This window comes from Typopeltis vanoorti, chromosome 14 (assembly GCF_054136105.1).
Source record: "Typopeltis vanoorti isolate ZY-2024b chromosome 14, IOZ_Tvanoo_1.0, whole genome shotgun sequence".
Taxonomy (NCBI): domain Eukaryota; kingdom Metazoa; phylum Arthropoda; class Arachnida; order Uropygi; family Thelyphonidae; genus Typopeltis; species Typopeltis vanoorti.
Genome location: NC_143562.1, coordinates 109,207,120 through 109,230,309, shown reverse-complemented (window position 1 = coordinate 109,230,309; position 23,190 = coordinate 109,207,120). Strand labels below are relative to the sequence as shown.

The window sequence follows — 23,190 nt, the reverse complement described above, 5'->3', positions numbered from 1 at the left end:
AAGTGTATGATAGAGATCAATGGGAGTTTTCGACCATTCTTCTTGTCCTGGACTGTTGTGGGGCAGATGTCCCTTTAACCTCACCTGACCCTCTAGTTCATCCCATAATATTCAGAAAGGATGACAATGAGTAATGTTCATGCTCACAAACCACGCAGTTACAGCAGCAGTCTTATGACATGGTGCACTGTCATGGCCATATGTGAACTTCCTTTGTAGCACTTATTTTATTGTTTTTGCTAATTCATTCACTCTGCCTTATCTCTTAAATTCCTTAGAATACAATGCTGAAAGTCCTCAATTAATATACACTGCTTGGAAAGAAGCCAAAGGATATCATAGTGTAAGGAACAAACGGCCATGGCATCCATCTTAGTAAGATTTAGAGCTTCCTTTTGCTGTGATGACTGCAGAAATCCTAAGGTACTTACTTTCCACATGCTGATAGCAATCAATGGGAATATTGGACCATATTCCTGCAGGCATAATGAGTTCCTGGAATGTCATAGGGAGGATGTCCATTGACCTCTCGCGAAGCTCCACTAAATCCCACAGATGTTCAGTAGGGTTGAGTTCAGAGCTCCGTGCAGGCCAGTCAAGTGTGGTGATGTTCATGTCCACAAAGCATGCAGTTACATCAGCACCCTTATGACACAGCGCATTGTCTTGCTGAAAGAGACAATGGTCACTTCTGTAGAAACGCCAAAAAGCAGGAAGCAGTACATTGTCCAGAATGTTCAGATACCTCTTGGAGTTCAATGTTCGTGGCACCAAAAAGAGAGGTCAGAGTCCAAACCAGGAAAAAACAGGAACATGCTATCACACCATCACCTCTGAATTTCATAGCTGGGGTTGCACACTCTGGTAAGAGACATTCCATAGACATCTACCACACCTATATCTATCCACGTGCTTGGTAGAGGGTGTAGTGTGATTCGTTGCTCCAAAACACAGTTTTCCCTACTTTCACATCCCACTGTACATGCTCTTTGCATCACTGAAGATGACACTGCACATTGGTTCAGGTAATGTGAGGCTTGCATATTGCATTTGTACCATGAAAACCTATGTTGTGAGCCTTGTTTCTAAATGGTTTTTAAGCAGATTCCTGTTCCAGTATATGCCCAGAACTCCGCATTCGATATATCAGCCAATGAATGGTAGTTTTACATATTATCCTTTGTATCACCCAATGGTCACATTCAGTGAGTGTGATGGGTAATCTACTATAATGAAAATTATCTGCAGTGCACTTGCAGCTGACTCCTTGCATCATCTCGGTATGGTATCACGGATCGTTGACCTTGGATGGCCCAATATGTCGTTAATTTCCCAAAAAACAGACATGACAGCATGGCACCTTATAACAATGTCTCTATCAAACTCATATCAAGCTAGCAGTTTAAAAAATAGTGTTTTCAAACTAATTTCAGCATATGGATCTGAAAGTTATATTAGAAATAAAACATTCAACCAAAAACTGGAAAACAGAGATATGAGAGCTCAGAGTTAATTTAAGGAAACAACATCTGCCATTCCCTAAATTTAAGTCTTAATTAATTAAATTGAACATTAAATTAATTTCTCTTAATTTTTCTCATTCACTATGGCATCAGTGACAAATTAAAAAAAAAAAAAGTCAGTTCTGCTCTCACAGCAATTTCACCTGGAAACAGTTGCACTCACTTGAGAGCATCATATTCCTCCAATTTATACCAGCTACAAACACGACTCATTGCATGGCACAGTGCACCTTGCCTGTGAAGGTGTCTGTTGGCTTCTTTCCAAAAGTAGTGTGTGTGTCTCTCTCTCACACCAGGAAATGAAATTCAACTCCCACCTAAAGATAATTGCAAACATCCATGCCCACAACATATGATCCGAACTCAAAGGCCTCTGAGTGGATAATGGGTGCATTAAGCACTCGGTCAACCATCCTGCAAAAAAAAAAAAATACTGATATGCTATTTATAAAATTAAATTAAACACTTAACAGGATCCTCCTTTGTTCTTGACCAAACACTGCACCAATGTGTTATAAGTTTTGCAACCATATATATATATATAGATATATATGTTAAAGATACCAAGCTATTTTAAATATAAACCTGGTTTTTTACTCCATTTCCCAAGTAAGCAAACAGACAAGTCAGTCAAATTTGCGCCTGCAAGTGTTGCAAGTCTAGCTGACCCTGCACATAGTGCAAGTCAAGGCAACTCGTGGTAAAGGAAGAATAAGCTCTGATCACTATTCTTAATATTTACCCTTAATGCAAAGCACATCTCCTGGAGGAGATGTATGATGTTATGTATTAAAGACAAGGGGCCACTACCCATACTGGTTTCGACCTTTATTGAGGTCTCATCAGTGGGAGCCAAGCTAAGAAATACTAAGTTTTAAGTAATGCAGAGCTTATAAATATTTTACCAAAACAAGCTACCATAAGGTGCTTTGACCTTATTAAATAAAATCTCAGGATGAGAGATAGATGTAGAAAGTTTTTTCAGGTTTATATTTAAAATAGCTTGGTATCTTTAATATATATTATACCCAAGGTAAAAAACTTTCTACATCTATCTTTCATCCTGAGATTTTTATTTAATAAGGTCAAAGCACCTTATGGTAGCTTGTTTTGGTAAAATATTTATAAGCTCTGCATTACTTAAAACTTAGTATTTCTTAGCCAGGCTCCCACTGACGAGACCTCAATAAAGGTCGAAACCGGTATGGATAGCGGTCCCTTGCCTTTAATACATAGCATCATACATCTCCTCCAGGAGATGTGCTTTGCATTAAGGGTAAATATTAAGAATAGTGATCAGAGCTTATTCTTCTTTTACCACGAGTTGCCTTGACTTGCACTACGTGCAGGGTCAGCTAGACTTGCAACACTCGCAGGCGAAATTTGACTGACTTGTCTATTTGCTTACTTGGGAAATGGAGTAAAAACCAGGTTTATATTTAAAATAGCTTGGGTATCTTTAACATATATTATACCCAAGGTAAAAAACTTTCTACATATACATATATATATATGTAGAAAGTTTAAATATTAAATATTAAAAGAATGTTAAACTCACCAAGACGCCTGAATCAATAAAAGTCTCTATATTTAGAAAGCCAACACACACGGACAGATATTTGCATGCGTCCTCACACCATCCAGCGCAAAAGTTGGGTATTATATCAACTCTTGCGAATCATGCAAGATCTGTACTGTCAGATGAAGAACTAAAAAAAGAACTACAACATCTTAAATGGATCTTTAAAAGCAATGGCTACTCTTTAAAAAGAATCAACAAACAGTTATCCCACCGTCAGCGTAGCAACGTAGAGACACTGAATGACTCCAAAGGTTATATCTCCTTGCCATATATCAGCACACTATCCAAAAAACTGAGTAGAATCTTAAAGAAATTCAACATACAAACGTGCTTCTCGACTCTTCCAAAAATAAGATCAAGTTTCACTAACTATAAACAATCTCACAACCTTCTACAATTTCCAGGTGTATACAAAGTCACATGTGAGTGCGGAAAACCTTACTATGGCCAAACGGAGAAATCTATTCTCCTACGTCTCGAGGAGCACCAGAGAGACATTGCTTATAAGAGAACCAGACCAACTGCCCTGTCAGGCCATGTGCTGTTTTCAATAAACACGAACAACGAAAGCAGCCAACATGAAGTAAATTGGACAACAACTTCAAACCTACACATTTACCATGATGAGGTAGAACGCTGCATTGTAGAGTCAAAAGAAATCACCTTGGACCCTCTTCATATGAACAATAATCTCAGCTATAATTTGCCTGACTCTTTCAGCTCTACTATCAGATACTGGAGATCGCGTGGTTCCACACACGCACAAGTATACAACAATAGAACTTTAACACGGACTATAGCTCAAGTTCATAATAACTGTAATTTACAGTCAAATATCATAACTTTATAATTGTATAGCTTTAGAGTGTCTCAATGTTTATTTCAGTGTCTTTTAATATCTTTCTATGTTCTTAACGCCTGATGAAGTCAATCTCGACGAAACATGTTGCGTTTTCAAATAAATCCCAATTTATTATAATTCTCGGGTTTATAGTCAGTTTATATTAAAAATGAACATATCCCAACCCCGAGTTAATAGTAGTAGTCATATATATATATATATATATATATATATATATATGGTTGCATTTTTTTTTTTTTTAGCAATTATTTATTCTTTAAAGTCTTTGCTGTACTTCCTATTTTGTCCAAAAACACAAAAATGCCCACAGTTTGATTTCAACTTTTGATTTAGATCTATATTTTTCCAACCTTTTATAGCAGTTGTAAATTTTCTGTGTGTTCATCATTCTGAACATACATTCAAAATATGATATTTATTAATGGCTATGTATAAATATAATAAAATCATGCATAAGTTATTAATCCTTAGTCCCTGCAATCCATGATGTGTTTGCACGTCAATCAAAAAATGGATGCAAAGTGAACTGAAACTCAAATAACATGAATATATAAAATATATATTTAATCCATACAGGTGAATGAGTGGTTAATAGATATCTTACTTTTATTAACTTATGTTATTTATTACACTTGATATCACAGTTGTTGACATTCATTGTTTATTAATACTCGTGGAAAGGCTTAGACGTTGGTTATACATTCCTACTAAATAGCTTAAGGAAATTACAACGTACAATAGAATATACATTCAAATAAATTTTAATACACTTCCAATATTTCGGCAATGTCACGTTGCCATTATCACAGGAACTTAAATACAAGACACGTGCATGCAAGCACAACAAACAGTAAATGAGGAACGAACCAAAATTTGGGAAACTTACATCATAAAAAATCCTTCAGCCCAATCAGCCAAGAATACCAACACTGCCCACTAGGGGGCACCATCAGGACTTTTAGGAGAAAGAATAGCTTCCTGGTTCGTTCCTCATTTACTGTGTGTTGTGCTTGCGTGCACGTGTCTTGTATTTAAGTTACTGTGATAATGGCAACGTGAAGTTACCGAAATATTGGAAGTGTATCAAAATTTATTTTAATGTATATTCTATTGGACGTTGTAATTTCCTTAAGCTATTTAGTAATAACATTGTTTATTAAATAAATCTATTTAATAAAAATGAACATAATTTTTACTAACCTTTGAGGGGGTATCCATTAAAAGCTTTAACTCAGCAGCAAGGGAATAGAATGCCTCAGCTGTTTCCCTTCTGTAACAACACAACTCTTCATATTCATTTTTATCATTTATAAATAATCTTAAAGGTAGAAAGGATGGAAATAATTTCTACCTAAAAATAATTTCTCACCTAAAACAAAAAATCTTCATGGCTTAATATGCCATGCATTAGGACATGAGGTTACATACATACATAACCGGTTGATATAAAAAGTCCATGTCTGTTCTTTGATAAGTGAGAATTTTTTTAATCAACAAGGGACAAAAAAAATTAGGAAGTTCAGTTTATCAGTTTTATTTAAGAAATGCTAACTTTCTATCACATTTTATATCATAAATAGTTTTAATTTTTTACCTTACACATTGCACCTGTCAAGACATAATTGTCATTATCATGTAATCAACAAATAAATAATCAACAAAACTGTTATTACAAAAGCCTGTTTTGTTGATTATCGACCAATAAAAGGCTAGAATATGCAAGCATTGTTATCTTTAAAGCAATAAAGCTTACATAAAAGTAACTGACAATCACCTAACTATACTGCAAACAACAATTAGCCTATAATAAGTTTAGTTTAATCCTTTATCCAAGTGTGAGCAAACAAAGTTTGCGCCTGAAAGTATCTTCAGGACTGGGGTAAATTAGTGCAACACCATAAACTCTCAACAATTAGCCTATTTTGTATCCAGTAATTAATAATACAAAAAACTGAAAAGAATAATGGCAGTTTTTATTTCGCCAAAATATATAATTTCTCTATACTGATTTGAAAAACATAACCAAAATATTTTTTTATTGTTTTCTCAGTTGCTGCTGAATCATAAAATTACTGGTTTGTTTGTTTTGGGTTTAATGGTGTGATGACATCCATGGTCAAACTGCATTAGCACAGATTAGTACACAAGGTAATAAGGAGAACTAACAGGCATAAAAATCAGTTTATAAAAACAAATGTAAAAGGTATGTAGAAACAAATGTAAAAATGTGCATAAAGGTAAGTGTGGAAAATTTAAAAAGCATTCATAAAAAAACATGCCGTTAAAAGCTTATATACACTCACTAAAGTACATAATGCACACATTTCTACATTATCATCATCAAATTCCTAACATGTATCTTCAAGCGGTGTACAGGATATGATAGCACTACATGAAAAATTTACATCATTACTAACTTCCTATCTACAGTTTTCCTCCAAATCAATCTTTTGCCTGTCAAGACTCCAACATTATCAGATTTTATATTTCTATCTTCTAAGGCACATTTTACTGTATTAATCCACCATATCTTGTTTTCCTCTGGGTCTTTTTCCTGCCAACATGGCAGAGAACACTTGTTTTGCTAATATTTCCTCTCTCATTCTTAAGTGACCATATCACCTGAGATGAGCTCTGCTAACACTTTCCTGGATGCTAACAATGTTAAGTTCTTTCCTAATAGCCTTGTTTTTATATTATATTGCCATTGATACCATCCGTTCATGCCCCTAATCTTTCTCAGACTCTCTTATCTGCAGTCTCTAGTCTTTGGTCAAGTGTTTTACTTCTAACCCAGCTCTCAGATCCATAATTTAAAATTGGTTTCAATACTGTCTTGCATACAGCTAATTTAGTGTTCCGACTAATTTCTCTCTTATTCCATAAAAATTTATTCAGTTAACTTCCTACCATAACAGCTTTGTTGATTCTGTTGCCTATTTCCATATTTAATTTACCATCTTCACTAAAAATCGTGCCTAAGTAGCTGAAATGCTGTACTTGTTCTGTAGGTTCTCCATTCACAATGCAGTTGATATTTTCAGTTTTTCTGCCTATTTTTATTGTCTTTGTCTTTTTAATGCTGACCTTCATACGATATCTATTACAACAGTTATTCAATTTAGCTAGGGAATCTTGCAGACTTGTAGCAGATGTATTTAGAAGTATAACATCATCTGCATAAAGCAAAGAGCTGAGATTAGCATCTCCAATTTTGATATCAGTTTTAATACCACTTTCCTTCATCATGCAATCCATATAGATAATGAATAACAGAGGGGATACTGTACATCCTTGTCTGACACCAGATTTAACATTAAACCATCTTCCTGTACTATCTTCAATTCTAACTGCTGACTTACAACTCAAATAAAGACTAAGTATTGCTTGATATAAAGCTCCATTGATGCCATATAACTGTAGTGTATTGAATAGCATTTCTCCTGGCACTTTGTCATATACCTTTTCCAGATCTACGAAACTTAAATACAGATCTTTGTTATTTACTAATTTAATAAGCCAAAAGGCTATTTTACCGGCGAATACGTTAATTGACATATTCATTATAGACGAATATGTTAATTGGCATATTAACATATTCGCCTGTAAAATAGCCTTTCGGCTTATTAAATTAGTAATTAACATTAAATATAGGAGTACACCACTTCGGCAATTCAATAGTAGAGGTATGTAAGTTCATGTTCACTTAAAACTTTGATATTCCAGGTCTACCTACTCACTGATGAGACCTTAAAAAAGGTTGAAACTGGTCTGGGTAGTGACCTCTTCTCATAATGTAAAACAATATATATACATCTCTTAGGAGCTGGCTTTTACATTATGAGAGAATATTTAAGTTAGTGAGGGATCTTGCTCCACCTTTGCATGGAGTTGCCCTGGTGTTGTACTGCCCAAGTGATCATTTACACTTGGGCCTGCCGATAGTTTTTTCGGCATGAAACTCTATGGATTTCGATCCTAGTTTCGTACCCGGCAATTAAAACATAAAGGGATTTACCATTCCCCTTTCTAGATCTTTGTTATATTCCCATGATTTCTCAACTATTTGTCGTAAAGTGAAAATATGATCCTGAGAGCCACTATTTGGCCTGAATACAGCTTGTTCTTCACCAAGTTTCTCCTCCACAATCCTTTGCAACTGTTTCTCAAGTATACTTGCATAAATCTTACCAGGAACACTCAGTAGAGAAATACCTCTGTAAGTCTCACATTCAGTTTTCTTTCCCTTTTTATATATGGGTACTATTAGAGCTCTATTCCAATCATCGGGAATTCGTCCCTCTGTCCAGGCTTTCTGAACTATGCAGTGCAGCCACTGTAAGACTTTTATACCTCCATACTTGAGCATTTCTGGTCGAATATCATCTACTTCTGCTGCCTTTCCACATTTCAAGCCTTTGATGGCTTTTTCTACTTCAAGTATGGATATATATTCCTGACTGTATGCCTGGTCAGTGTTTTTTACCAGTGTGCTATGACTGCTTGTTTCATTTAGCAATTTTTCGAAGTACTTACTCCATACTTAAAGGATATCTTTTTCTCCTGTTTTCATGTCACCTTTATCTTCTCTAATTCCTTTTACAGCACTCTTTCCTCCATTTCTGAGCCTCTTCAACAACCTCCAGAATATCTTGCCACCTTCTTGATATTTATTTTCTATGTTCTTACCAAAGTCTTCGAATGACTTTTGTTTAGCTAGTTTTACACAGTGTTTAGCTTTCTTACATTTGTCTCTGTATTCTCTAAGAGCACAAGCTGACTTATTTGCCAGGAACTTTTGATATGCTTTCCTCTTTTCCTTCACTGACTCTTTAACTTCCTGTATTCACCATGAAGTTCTGATTTTTCTATCCACGCAGACAACATGACCACGTGCCTCTCTGGCAGAATCAATGTTTTCTGTAGGTCTTGCCACTGAATCTCTAAGGTTTGGTTCTTGTTCTGAACTCTTTCATTTTTCCTTCGATAATGTTTATGTATTTTAGTCTACAGTTCACATCTGAGAGCTAATCAACTTTTATTCACTTTAAAACTTTCTTACATGTTCTTCTTTTCAATATGAAATTCAGTATTATCCTGCTTAACACTTAATGGTGATCACTTCCAATTTCAAATCTTCTTTACACTCTAGTGTCCTGCAGCAGGGAGAAAACATCATCACTATCAACAATAACATAATCAATGAGACTTTTCTTATTCCTTGCCTCTTCTCTCCATGTAAATTTGTTTGCATGTTTATGCTGAAACATTGTGTTAGTAATAACCAGTCCATGTCTTGAGCAGAAATCCAACAGGTGTTGGCCATTATTATTAGCTTTGTTCTTTTCTCCAAATTTTCCCAAAATATTTTTGTATGTCTGACAATCATTTCCTACTCTGCTATTTAGATTCCCAACAAGGACCAACTTTTCATTTTTCATTTGTGTCAGCTGCTTTCTCTAAAGTCTCAAAAAATTCATTCCTCCATTTCTACCTTAGGAAAACGTTCTACAGGGTGTTCGGGATAAATTTGACAGTTTCGTAAGGAAAAAGAAAATCTTCTTTGTATCTATTAAATTTAATGAATTGACAAAAAAACATTACAGGCAGAGTTAATTACAATACTATCAACAAGATTTACTCAAAATAACCACCATTAGCATCGATCACAGCTTCAATTCTGCTTCGGAACCTCGAACAAGCTGATGCTACAGTCTCCCTGGGAAGGGCCACAAAAACTGTTTTAATTTTATCCATTAACTGGGCTTTTGTATTACTGGAAGTGCGATTGGTGTCTTTTTCAACTGCGCCCCATACAAAATAATCCATGGGGTTAAGGTCTGGGGAGTTTGGAGGCCAAACATTTGGACTGGTGAAGTCGTAGAAATTTTCAGACAACCATTTTTGACTTTTCCCAGAGGTGTGGCAAGGGGCCGAATCCTGCTGCCATACATACGGCCTACCATTGGCTACCCTTGTTATCCAGGGCTTGACTACAGTTAGCAACTCCACGAACAAAGCCCGAATTCCAATGCCAGGGTTCTTCAACACCTGTTCCTGCAGATTTGCGAGGAATTCTGCTGTACGAACGCAATCAGATCGTCTGCTAGGGATCTTTCTTCTTGCTACATCCTCGTAGTCACCATTGCAAGTCTCTAGTTCATGCCTGATTGTTTTTACTGTATTCAGGGAGCATTGGGCAGCAGTCGTAATATCCTTATTTTGATGGCGGGCACGAATCATCATGATACAAGTTATTCTCTTCCATGATTCAGGTGGGTTCCAGCTATCCATCCTTTCTGACATCTTGTATATGAATGAAGAAGGGTCCAAACTTTTAAATGAAGAGAAGTGTGTGTTGATACATGTAACTTACGGAAAAATATAATTAATTATAAATATGTCAAATTTATCCCGAACACCCTGTATGTGACCATAGGCACAAATAAGTCTTATTGTCCAGTTCCCCATTCTGATATTTGCCCACATCACTCTACTTGAGACTGCCTGCCATTCAAGAAGATTAGCCTCATATTTAGTGTTGAATACTATGGCTACTCCTTTTCCTTGATTGTCATTGCCTGAATATGACATTTTGTATTTATTGCTCAGAAAGATCTCACCAGTTTTTGTCTTTTTTGTTTCAGTCACTCCTATTATGATGATCTGGTACTTATCCAGTTCCTTAGCTAGCTCCATTTCTTTGCCATTTAGGCATCTGATGTTGATAGTACTTGAAGAACTGTGGCAATTTTGAGTTGAAGTGTGTTTTAGACTTTGTTCCAGTAGCTGACTTTTTGCTGTTTGCCCCGATTCCTGGCGAAAATAACAGGGTCTTGTTTAACTGGGCGATGTCCCAACCAGCATGAAATTCTGTCATGTTGTACCATCATTTTATATTGTGGTTTAAGCCAATAAGAATGCAATTTGGTCAGATAAATCCCAAATTGCAGCCCATCCTCGTTTGTTCAGTATCCAGGTAGATATACCTAACAAAATACACCACAAGAAGGTGAGGATTGGACATTAGGTCAGAAGCTTGGTCAGTTCTTTGCATTCCTTTAACGAATATGTGGAGGTCTCCTCTCTATTATACACCTCTGACCCTTAAGCATATTTATACATTGTCAATATATACATTGATATTCATGACTTATTTTTCACGGTATTAACAACACCACAAACACTTTTATCAACAAAGATGTTTTATTAACGCTAATATTTCGCTGATTTTCAAATTAGCATCATCAGAGCACAACACACATGTAAACGCGACAGTGAGTGAGTGAAACAATATAATTGCAGTTATCCAGGAGTTTTTCTTAGGATAACCGTCTCCCAAATTTTTGGCAAATTAATGCAACTATATTTGTTAAGGTTGGGAGAATTCTTCAAAGCCATTGCTGACTCAAAAAATAATCTTTCAGATCTATAATGACTCCTAAATAGCACATTTGTTTTCCTCCATCTAATCCTGTGTGAAGGAATGTCCAAAGCGTGGTCTGCCAGTCCCGACTTGCCATAGTAATAGTAGCGAATGCATCTTTCATGTTCTTCCAGGCGGATGTTCACTGATCTTCCTGTTTGCCCATAATAGGCCAAGTCACAGTCACATGGAACTTCATACACTCCTGGGTGTGCTAAAGGGTGAAGTTTATCCTTTGGAGAGCGGATCAGAGTTGCCAGCTTGACATGGGGTTTGAAGGTGGTGCAAAGGCCATGTTTCAACAAACATGTTTTGCACCACCTTCAAACCTCAAAAAACCCCACTTTTTTTTTTTTTTTTTTTTTTTTTTTTTTTTTTTTTATGTTGAGCACATATTTCAGATGAACATTTTCCACGGAAATATTTGTAGAAAACACATAGTGCAGAGAGACCGATCGTCTGTGTAAAAGTAGGGGGAGTGAGTTTGGTATGAGATGGGTCATTAATAAGTCTGGTTGCTCTCCTCTGTATTGAGTCAAGCATTTTGAGGGAGTGTTTTTTTTTTTGGGGGGTGGGTGCCCACCCCCATATGTGGGAACGATATTCAATAGTTGGGTAGATTTGTGATTTGTATAAGGTTAACAGCTGTTCAGGGGTGAAGTAATGCCTTGAGCAAAAGAGAAATCCTAGTTTTTTAGAAGCTGAGGATGCAATGGTTGTATGTGTTTATGCCAGGAGAGGCTTGATGTCAAAATAATTCCAAGAAGAGAAATCTCAGATTGTCTGGAAATTTGGGTGTTGTCAAAAATAATACTGGAGGAAATGGTTCTTTTTTTATGAGAAATGAGACAGAGTTTTATTTGATATTCAGATATTTATTTGATATTTGATATTCAGATAACCTAGTCATTGAAATTGATTACATTATCTGAACCCCATTGGAGGATGACTTGGAGGTCTGAAATGAGTGCAGTGGTGGTTGCTGTTCTGTAGGTTTAGGTGAATTGTGTGGAGTAAGGTTTATCAAAAGAAAGGGAGGAGTGCAATGTGCTGTCGTCTGCAAAATTGTGTATTGGGTTGAAGGTAAGCTGAAGTAGGTCATTGATATATAGTAGGATATATCAATATATGGTTGGTGAGAGGACAGAACCTTGAGGGACCCCGGCGTAAGTTGAATGGTGAGAGGATAGGGAGCCATCCACCACCACACAGTGTGCTTCCAGACAGAAAGCTGGAAATCCAACTACAGAGGTCTTGAGATAGAACAAACGATGGGAGTTTGCTTAGTAAGTGCTGCCAGACCAGGTCAAAAGCCTTGGAGATATCAAGTCCAACTGCTTGAGATTTTCCAAACTTCTCCATGGCATTTGTCCAGAGATGTGTGACATATGTGAGCAGATCTCCTATTGATTGGCAGCGATGGAATCCATACTGGTGGTATTTTATTAGATGGGTAGCTTCAAGGTAGTGCAGGAGTTGGGAATTGATTTTTTTCCATTACTTTAGATAGGACTGAGGTAAGTGAGATGGGGCAGTAGTCGGACGGCAGTGACTTGTCACCCTTCTTGGGAATGGGTTGAATATAGGCCAATTTCCAGGCTGTGGGATAGATACCGGTGGAGTAAGACAGTATATATAAGCAACACAGGACAGGAGACAGTTCTGGTGTGCACACCTTCAGGACAATTGAAGGAATGCCATCAGGGCCAGGAAACTTTTTTGTGTCTAATTTGGACAGTATTTTGCTGATCTCTTTCTGGCAAAAGGAAATAGTGGGCATTGTACGTTGGGTATCTGGAATGGTTGGGGGACATTTGCCATTGTCAATTATGCATGCATTGGAAGCAAAGTGTGAGGCCAGGAGATTGGCCTTTTCTGTAGGTGATGATTGCAGGAGTGTCCTGAGGCACTCCTGCATTGGTGGCAAAGCTTAATAGAGGGTATCATCCACCATGAAATGCAATGAATAACCAGAAAGGGAGCTGGCTATCCAGTTACACAGGATATGAGGAAGACGGAAAGAAGGCAGCTTACAAAGCAGGCACTGATACCAAACACAAGATTAGAAGCACTGGAAACATCAAGGGCTACACATTTCTTGCGACTCCTTAACTATGGGGATATTAAAATTTTACAGTGGCTACATTTTCAAAAAGAAAAAGTTGGATTCAGCTGAAACAGAGGTTGTCAGGATCAGATTTTCACTTTATGACAAACAGATGAGAAATCTTCGGAATATAACAAATATCCATATTTAAGGTTTGTAGATCTGGAAAAAGCATATGAGAAGGTGCCAAGAGGAAAGCTCTTCAAAACACTACAGTTTTATAGTTTAAATGGGATATTATATTGAGCAATGCATAGTCTTTATTTAAGCAAAGTCAGCAGTTAGTATGGAAGGAGATAGAGGAAGATAGTTTGATGTTAAATCAATTGTCCAACAAGGGTGTACATCATCTCCACTGTTATTCATTATCTATATAGAGCACATTATGAAGTAGTATTAAACCTGATATCAAAATTGATGATGTTAATCTCAGCTCTTTATTTTATGCAGATGTTACACTTCTAAATAAATCCAACACAAATCTGCAATATTCTCTGACTAAACTGAATAACTGAATGCAGAACCTATAAAAAGAGTAAAACGTTTCACATATTTAGGCACAATTTTTAGTGAAGATGTGAAATTAAATATGAAATACACAACAGAATCAACAAAGCCAGTATGGTAGGAAGTCAGCTGAATAAATTTATATGCAATAAAAGAGAAATTAGTCAAAACATTAAATTTGCTGTATACAAGATAGTGTTCAAACCAATTTTAACTTATAAATCAAAGAGCTGGGCTAAAAATAAAACACTTGACCAAAGACCACAGATATGAAAGTTCTGAGAAAGTTTAGTGGAGTGAACAGACTGCATCAATGGCAGTATCATATTAAAATTTAGGATATTAGAAAAAACTTGCATTGTTGGCATTCAAGAATGTGTTAGCAGAACTAATCTCAGGTGGTATGGTCACTTAAACAGAATGGAAGAGGAAAGTTTAGCAAAAGTGTCCTTTGGTAAGAAAAAGACCTGGAGGAAAAACCACGATGGATGTAAGTGGATTGATACAGTAAAAAAGTGCCTTAGAAGACAAAAATATAAGATCTGATAATGTTGGAGTATTGACAGATAAGAGATTAATTTAGAGGAAAATTGTCTATCAGCGATTGGTAATGATGTAACTTTTTCATGTGGTACTAAATATTCTGTATGCTGTATTCTGTATTGGGGTGTGATTTCAGATTCGTTCCAGTAGCTGACTTTTCGCTGTTTGCCCTGGTTCCCTGGCAAAAATAATGGGGGCCTTGTTTAACCGGGTGACGCCCCAGTCGGCATGAAATTTTGTCATGTTGTACCATCATTTTGTATATTGATTTAAGCCAATAAGAATACAATTTGGTCGGGCTAAATCCCAAATTTCCAGCCCATCCTCGTTCGTTCAGTATCTAGGTAGATACCCAACAGGGTGCACCACGAGAAGGTGAGGATTGGACATTAGGTCATAAGCCCTGGTCGGTTCCCCACATTCCTTTAAAGGCTATGTGGAGGTCTCCTCTCAGTTATACAGCTTTGACCCTTAAGCACCCCAGTAGCCGAAATCATTATTATTATTATTATTATTGAGACACCTCTAAACAGTTCAAGAACTCATTGAGGGAGGGGCTCTTTACTCTATTCCAAATCTGTCTTTCCTACTCAATTCTCCAACCACACACAATGATGCTACTACCACTTATCACCACCCAACAACAGTATTTTTTGTCTATAGAATGTGTGTGTTCTCATAGCCGATTTACCTGTATCTGAGATGAAAAACTCTTTTTTTCTCAAATGGGAGAAAAAAAAACCCTACCTCCATATGAGATCAGCTAACTCGCCTTCAATTTGACCTTGTCAGAAAATATGGATTTAGTTTGCAGAAATTTGCCAATAGAGCTGGTGTGTTTTGAAGACAGAAATGAACATCACACTGAGGGCAAAAATAAAACTACATATGGTCTTATTGTCATCTTACTCTGTGACCTCAAATTGCTTGAAAAAGTTCCATAGATGCCTACAGAGCGGTACTCCTGGGTAATATAACCTCATTCCATCCATGGTACTAATAGTACTATAGATGTACAAATTTTTGAGGATCAAGGTCACATAAGAAAAAAAGCATAATTAACTGTCCCATTATAGCATCAGCCAATCATGATGTATATTTATATCTATCAAAACATGGATGTAAAGTGTTCATTAGAATTACAATGCAAAATTACATTACATTACAAAATTACAATTAAAATTAAATATTCCACTGAAATAACATGGATATATACAGTGAAAGATGGTTGAATATTTCATCCACATGGATGTCTGGGTGCTTAATGACATTTATATTAAACTAATTTACTAATTTACTTGAATATGACAGATTAGTAAGCCTAACATGTTAGGGAGAAGGTAAGATTTATCACCTTCATGATAATCACTTCACCAGAATGGTGAAATATTTAATTTGAAGAGAAAACTTTAAATTAATTTTAACTCAACCAATCATAAAAGTAGTTTATTAAATGCAATTTTTAAAAATGACTCAAAAAAAGGTATATAAAGAAACTTAAGCAAACCTTTCTGTTACTTTCTTCTGAACAGCTTGCAGAAGCCCCGATCTCATGCTACCTTTTTGAAGTTTTGCACAGTGTTCTTGCATTGTTTTAATGTGCAATGTTACCTACAAACAAAAGTTTCAACTTCATTTCATATATCAAACATTCATTTTATTATTTGTATTGTGTGCAGTGCAGTGCAAGTGTATGAAACTTCACTCTGCAAACCAAACTAACAGAAGTGGCTTTATGTCAATAGATCAAGAAAAGTGAGCAGTAAAATTTCAAAATTTTGAAAGGACACCACTAACTTTGTGTAAGGATAGCCCACCACCTAATATTTACAGTGAACAACTCCTGAAAACCAACTGCTTGAAAAGCATTTCAGTTTTTCTGTATATTTCTTCTGTTATGAATAAATGGAAATAGATGAAAGGCATTTAAATACAGTAATCCCTCAAAAAGCCACAGAAGGAGAGCATTTGTTGGTCAAGTAACTAAAGGCTGGATAACTGAAGATAGAACACTGTACCAAAAAGACATTTGGCACACTATATAGAGATCAATTAAGTGAAGGTGTGAATGATGGGTCTATATTCGTATTGTAAACGTTTCTATATATTTGTCTCTTTATTTTATTTTTACTACTTTATTATGTCGTTGGCTGTTGCGCTGTAGTAAACTCTTAAGTGTTCTCTATTACTACTACTATTTCTATCTTAATTATTATCCTCTATCCTTGCTATCTTCTTATTCTATCTTATGTCCCCCTTTAGTGACTAACTCTTTCATAAAAAGTTTTATCTGCCTTTTGCACTATTTGTTGTATGCCTATGAGTACTGGAAAATTTATTTGTTAGACTATGCCACCAGTAGTCTTTTCTTGGCATAAGACTCAGTAATGCAGCTGGTAGATCTCTCTCTCTCTCTCTCTCTCTCTCTCACACTCTCTAGCATAAATTCCTTCAATCAAGTTTTACATAAACAGTCGTGGTTCTCAAATATTTAAACTACGCTTTTAATGCCTTATTTGTTTCCCGTTCTCAGGTCCGCATTTATTTGGGAACAGTACATTGTAAATTAAAAGATCAGGCGGCACTCTGTTGTCATATAATCAAAACACATTTATTTACATTAATACAATAATACAATAATTAAATGATAGGGAGGTTACTCTCTCTACCTATCTCTACCTGTCCATTAGATTTTTTGCATAAAGAAACAAAACTTTCCTTTTCAATACTAAATAACTTTACAGTACAATTACTCATTTACTTCTCTGCTTATTAAATCAATTTATTGAAACTCTAGTTTACTCTCAAAGAGGTTATTGTACACCACTTATTAACAAAAATCAGAAGACTCTCTTATAGATACTGCTTATTTCTAATACCTTATATCTTAACAGTTCATCTAAATTATTTCTCCTATATTACATAAAAGAAACATGGAAAAAAATTGGAATGAACTCACATATGCTCTGTTTTCTGGATTGCACACTTATTCAAGGATTTTTCACTAGACTTTCTTCCGTCTCAGGTCTTAGATTTTCTCTCTGCAGTGTCTTGTTACACCTGTGCCTCATCAAGGATTTTCGGCGGGGCTTCGGAATGCCGATCCTGGGCTTCGGATGAGGGGATCCAACACGTGGAACTTACGCAGTCTCATTCAGAAAGCAATGCATTCTCCTCTGGGTGCTGAAGTCTGCTCCTCGATTATTAGCTTCCGGTAATCTTCCACAGCTAAATCCAAGATCGAAACAGCTTAAGGTGGATCGGCGTCCCTTTCTCCCCAATCTGGCATAGTCATGTCCACTTTTTTCTGACTGCCGATATTGATGTTCTCCTCAATCCTTTTTTATTTCACATTCTCCGGAACCTTGCACGAAGGGTTGAGGCCCTGAAGAATTCGGCGCGACTCCTTGATATTCTGTTTAGGCCAACCCATTCTTTCTTCTCCTGGTGTACTAAACAAATTTGATTAGTCAGACACTGGAACTTCGTGTGATCCGTGCCGACCCCTTTTAAGAACGACCTTGGCGGTTGGCACATACAGAGCATGTAAACAAAGGTTTTCAAAGCACTTAGTTAAAACAAAGATATATAGTTTCTAGTGACACAGCATTTTCCTTTGTTACTAACTCTAATCATTGCTTGTTTACTACATCTTTGGGCAGGTTATATTTTCCTTAGGATTATGTACAAATTTTATTTTTACAACACAAACTTTTTAAATGTGACCTCTGTAAAAATCGATGTAAAGCACGTGTAAAAATTTTAAGCTACATCGAATTTTACAGAAGGTTTGTTCATCTGAAAGTTGGATAATTAAGAGATCAGTGTATGTCAAAATACAAAATAATAACCTGACCTTTCTTCATTAGTACTTAAAATCTCTTTATCTTTCCCAGGCAAATTATTTAGATGTTAATCCAATTTTGCTTTCCCAGTAAAATAATTTACAAATATTTTGTCTTACATATCATAAGACATCAGTGAGAGCAAAGAACAATGGTAAGGAATTCGAATGATAAAACAGTACAGTGCAAGTGGGAAAATTTGAATCCCTCTGTACAAGTAGTTGTGCATTTGTTAAGTTAAAACTATTGGCCTGAAATGATAGAATTTATTTAATAGAACTGAATGTAACATTTGGAATAATAAGACAATCATTACGATTCAGGTTTGCCAATGAAGTAGAGCTTCACCACTTTCTTTAAATAGCCTTTCATATCTGTACACAGATCTCTGTAAAATCTCCATGTTTTCCAATAGATCCTATCATTTGGATTTTCAATCCCATGCTTTTTTGCAGTTTGATAAGCCAGATATGATCTTGATGTTCAGAAAATATGTTTGTAGACTGAGCTTCCTCTTTGTGTGTAGTATGACAGATTGTATGAATACAGGACTTGGTATACTCCAGGTAGCATCATTGTTGAGAGTTTGTCTTTTGAAGAGAGCAACAGATCATGAATTTGGTTAATGGGTTTGAAAGTAGTGATAAGTTGCTATTTTTTTCCATAATCTTTGCAACTCATTCCGAGGTGCCTTTTGATGTAAGATATGGAAGTCTTGTGTAATTCTACTTCTCCTAGATGTTGTCTTGGAGTAGTGTTACCTATTTTTTTGTGTTGTTCTTGGACTGAATCCATTTAGTAGAGCTGTTTGTCACTTATCACTACCTTCAAACCAATTAACCAAATTCATAATTTAACCTCTCCTAAGAAACTCAACAATGATGCTACCTGAATTTTACCAAGTCTTGTGTTCATGCAGTTTGTTATAGTACAGGCAAACAGGTCGACAAACATATTTCTGAACATCAAGATCATATCCAGCTTATCAAACTGTAGAAATTGCAAAAGGAAAGCTTGTTTTTACAATCTGTGGGAGCACTCAGAAATCAACCAAATTTCAATAAATATGGATGCATAAAACTTGCCAAAATTTGGGAAACAATAATTGTTAGTGGTCCCAATTTACATCCTAGGCTACCTACAAACATTCATAAAGGGCGCACCTCCTAGATAGGACTTTAGAGTCACCCACATGTTTCATGTCATATTGTGATGTCTTTGTGTGCATTACAAAAGTTATCTGTAATCCTGAAGATGTCTCAGTGACAGAGAAAATATTAGAAGCATTAAAATTAGATTTTAATCCTTTTAGCGCTGCAAATATTCCATTAAACCTCCAACATGATGTCCTCCCAATTGTATTGCTTATTATTACACCATAATAAGCAATACAATTTAACCACAGGAGGACTCAAATTGCAACTCCTCTCTATAGATACCATTCTCGTATTTGGGGTGATGTTCCTGAACTCCTTAAGCATTCTTGCAATTAGAATTATGTACTTACTTCTCACCAAATAACTCCATTCTGTCACACAAAGTTTCTGCTATGCATGTTCCATAAATATTTCCATCGTACCTGTTTATCAGAAGTAGCATCACAAATTCCCTCATTCTCTTCTAGAGCTGCTAAGATATTACTATCCATCATTAAATTGCACACCAAATCCAAATGCACAGTCAACCTCTTTATACATCATTCTGTAAAACTATTCCCTTTCCTATGTATAGGCATATTCTAAATTGTATAATCTACAGGCGTTGAAATACAATGCTAAAATAATTAAATACTCGCATGTGTGGTACAGTAAAAAATAATATTTATTTTACAAAAATTTTGTCTTACATATTGTAAGACATTATCAGTAAGAGGTGAAGAACAACAGTAAGGAATTTGAACAATAAAACAGTACAGTGCATGTGCCAAATCTGAATCCCTCTGTACAAGTAGTTGTGCATTTTTTAAGTGGAAACTATTAGACAGAAATGATTAATTATTATGATACAATCTATTTAACACAATTCAGCATAACAATTTCCCAAACTTTCGGGATGGCATGGCAGTCGTTATGAGTAAGGTTTTGTCTATGTAGTAGAGCTTCAGTACTTTCTTTGTTCTTTGAATAGCCTTACAAAATTTTACATAGAACTGTGTAAAAGCTTTGTAAAATTAATAGTTTTACTGTGCTACACATGTGAATGTTTATTTATGGAAACTCCACAGGTCTCACTATACAAGAAAGTAATGTTAAAAGGTTTCTTCCTAACCTTCAACTATCCATGATGATGCTAGTATAGATAATTTTTCAATGACCTTTAAGTATTTATTTAATAAGTGCATGTTATCTGCCCAAATAACATATCAATTATTACATATGCTGATCACACACACACGACAGGTTGAAGGACCTATAAGCACATCAGTGCCATATCTGAGGGGCAGGTGAGGAGTCAGAAGTTTATTGATTTTCTTTAAGAGAGTTGCAAGTTGTAGCTGCAGTTTGGAAACACGTCTTGCAGTATACCATTTCAGAAGATGGAAGTAAATGGAAGAAAAGCAGATTTGATGTGTTTGCAGTTGCACAGTAAAAGGATGGTGGGGAGCTGCTGCTCTTGTATTAAGATATGCAACAGAAAGTGGAGGAATGTTGGTTGTCAGTTCAGTGGAGCAATGACCATTGAAGTACTTGTAGAACAGACACAGAGCTGAAACACTCCGTCTATGGGATAGTGGTCAAATGAATCTGTAAGAGAGGGATCATCAGTGAGCAAAATTGCTCTCCTCTGGACAGCATTAAGAATTTTTAGAGAAGTTTTTTTAGTTGCTCCACCCCAAACGTGAGTGGTATTCTAAGCATGGGCAGATTTCGGATGTGTATACCGATTCCTCTCCTACAGATTCACTTCAATCTCTATCCCACAGATGGAGTGTTTCAGCTCTGTGTCTGTTCTACAAGTACTTCAATGGTCATTAAGTGCAGTGCTTAAGGGTCAAAGCTGTATAACTGAGAGGAGACCATAACATAGCCTTTAAAGGAATGCAGAGAACCAGCAAGGTCTTCTGACCTAATGTCCAAACCTCACCTTTTCGTGGTGCACCCTCTTAGGTAACTACCTGGATACCGAATGAATGAGGCTGGGCTGGCAATTTGGGATTTAGCTGACCAAATTGCATTCTTATTGGCTTAAACCACAAATAAAATTATAGTACAACATAAAAGAATTTCATACCAGCTGGGGCATTGCCCAGTTAAACAAGATCCCCCCCTCCCCTTTTGTTGTTTACACCAGGGAACCAGAGTGAACAGCAAAAAGTCAGCTACTGGAGCAAATCCAGAAACACACCCCAACTCAACATCATCAGAGTTCGAGATCAACATAAGAAGTCTGAATGGCAAAGAAATGGAGCTGGCTAAGGAATTGGATAAGTATCAGATCAATATAATAGGGGTGACTGAAACAAAAAGACAAAAATTGGTGAGATCTTTCTAAACAATAAATGCAAAATGTTATATTCAGCAAATAACAATCATGAAAAAGAAGGAGTAAGTATGGTATTCAACACTAAATATGAGGATAATCTTCTTGAATGACAGGCTATATCAAGTAAAGTGATGTGGGCAAATATCAAAATTGAGAACTGTACAATGAGACTGGACAACTCCTACTAAAGTAGAAGTGGAGGAATTTTTTGAGGTTCTGGAGAAACACAATGAAAAACGAAGAGTTGGTGCTTGTTGTGAATCTAAATAGCAGAGTAGGAAATGACTGCCAGACATACAAAAATATTTGAGAAAATTTGGAGAAAAGAGCAAAGCTAATAATAATGGCAAATACCTGTTGGATTTCTGCTCAAGACATGGACTAGTTATTACTAATACAATATTACAACATAAAAATGTGCATAAATTAACATGGAGAGAAGAGGCAAGGAATAAGAAGAGTCTCACTGATTATGTTATTGATGATAGTGATAGTTTCTTACTAATGCAGGACACTAGAATGTACAGAGTATTTCAAATTGGAAGTGATCACCATTTAGTCTTCAGCAGGATAAAATACAATTTCATATTGAAAAGAAGAACAGGGTTTTTTCTCCCGGAAACTCGGGTTTTTCATCCCGCATACATACAAATCGGCCCTTCAGAACACACGCAATTTACAGACAAAAATTACTAGTTGTGGTGGTGTTGGAGGTGGGCAGTAGATGGCGTTGATTCGTAGTAGAGGTAAGGTGTAGAGATAGTTGAAGATGTCCTCCCGCGATGAGTCTTCGGACTCCTTGGAGGTATCAGGAATAATAATAATAATAATGTAAGAAAGTTTTAAAGAGAATAAAAGTTGAGCAGTTGTCAGGTGTGAACTGTAGACTAAAATACACAAACATTATTCAAGAAAAAATGAGCTACAGAACAGGAAACAAACCTTGGAGATTCACTGGCAAGCCCTGAAGAAAACATTCATTGATTCAGCCAGAGAGGGATGAATAAATAAATATCAGGAAGGTGGCAAAATATTCTGGAGGCTGTTGAAAAAATTCAGAAATGAAGGAAAGAGTGCTGTAAAAGGAATTAAAGAATATAAAGGTGGCATGAAAATTGGAGAAAAAGATATCCTTGAAGTACGGAGTAATTACTTCGAAAAATTGCTAAATGAAACAAGCAGTGACAGCAAAGTGGTAAAAAACGCTCAACAGGCATGCAATCAGGAATACATATCCATACTTGAAATAGAAAAAGTCATTAAAAGCCTGAAATGTGGAAAGGCAGCAGAAGTAGATGATATTCTACCAGAA

The 23,190-nt window shown here is 36.1% G+C and overlaps 1 protein-coding gene across 6 annotated transcripts in view; it reads right to left on the bottom strand.

Annotated features, from left to right (window-relative positions):
- The window catches only part of Cog1 (conserved oligomeric Golgi complex subunit 1), a 580,539-nt gene that overhangs the window by 489,955 nt on the left and 67,394 nt on the right, over positions 1-23,190 (bottom strand). For all 6 annotated transcript variants that reach the window (XR_016549365.1, XM_090403917.1, XM_090403919.1 and 3 more), the window contains exons 5-6: positions 16,058-16,161; positions 5,168-5,237 (exon numbers count right to left, since the gene is read on the bottom strand). Coding sequence is in view for 5 of the 6 variants with exons in the window: in XM_090403917.1 (XP_090260043.1) it covers positions 5,168-5,237; positions 16,058-16,161 (174 nt within the window). In the remaining variant the exon portion in view is untranslated. The remainder of the gene's footprint in view (positions 1-5,167; positions 5,238-16,057; positions 16,162-23,190) is intronic.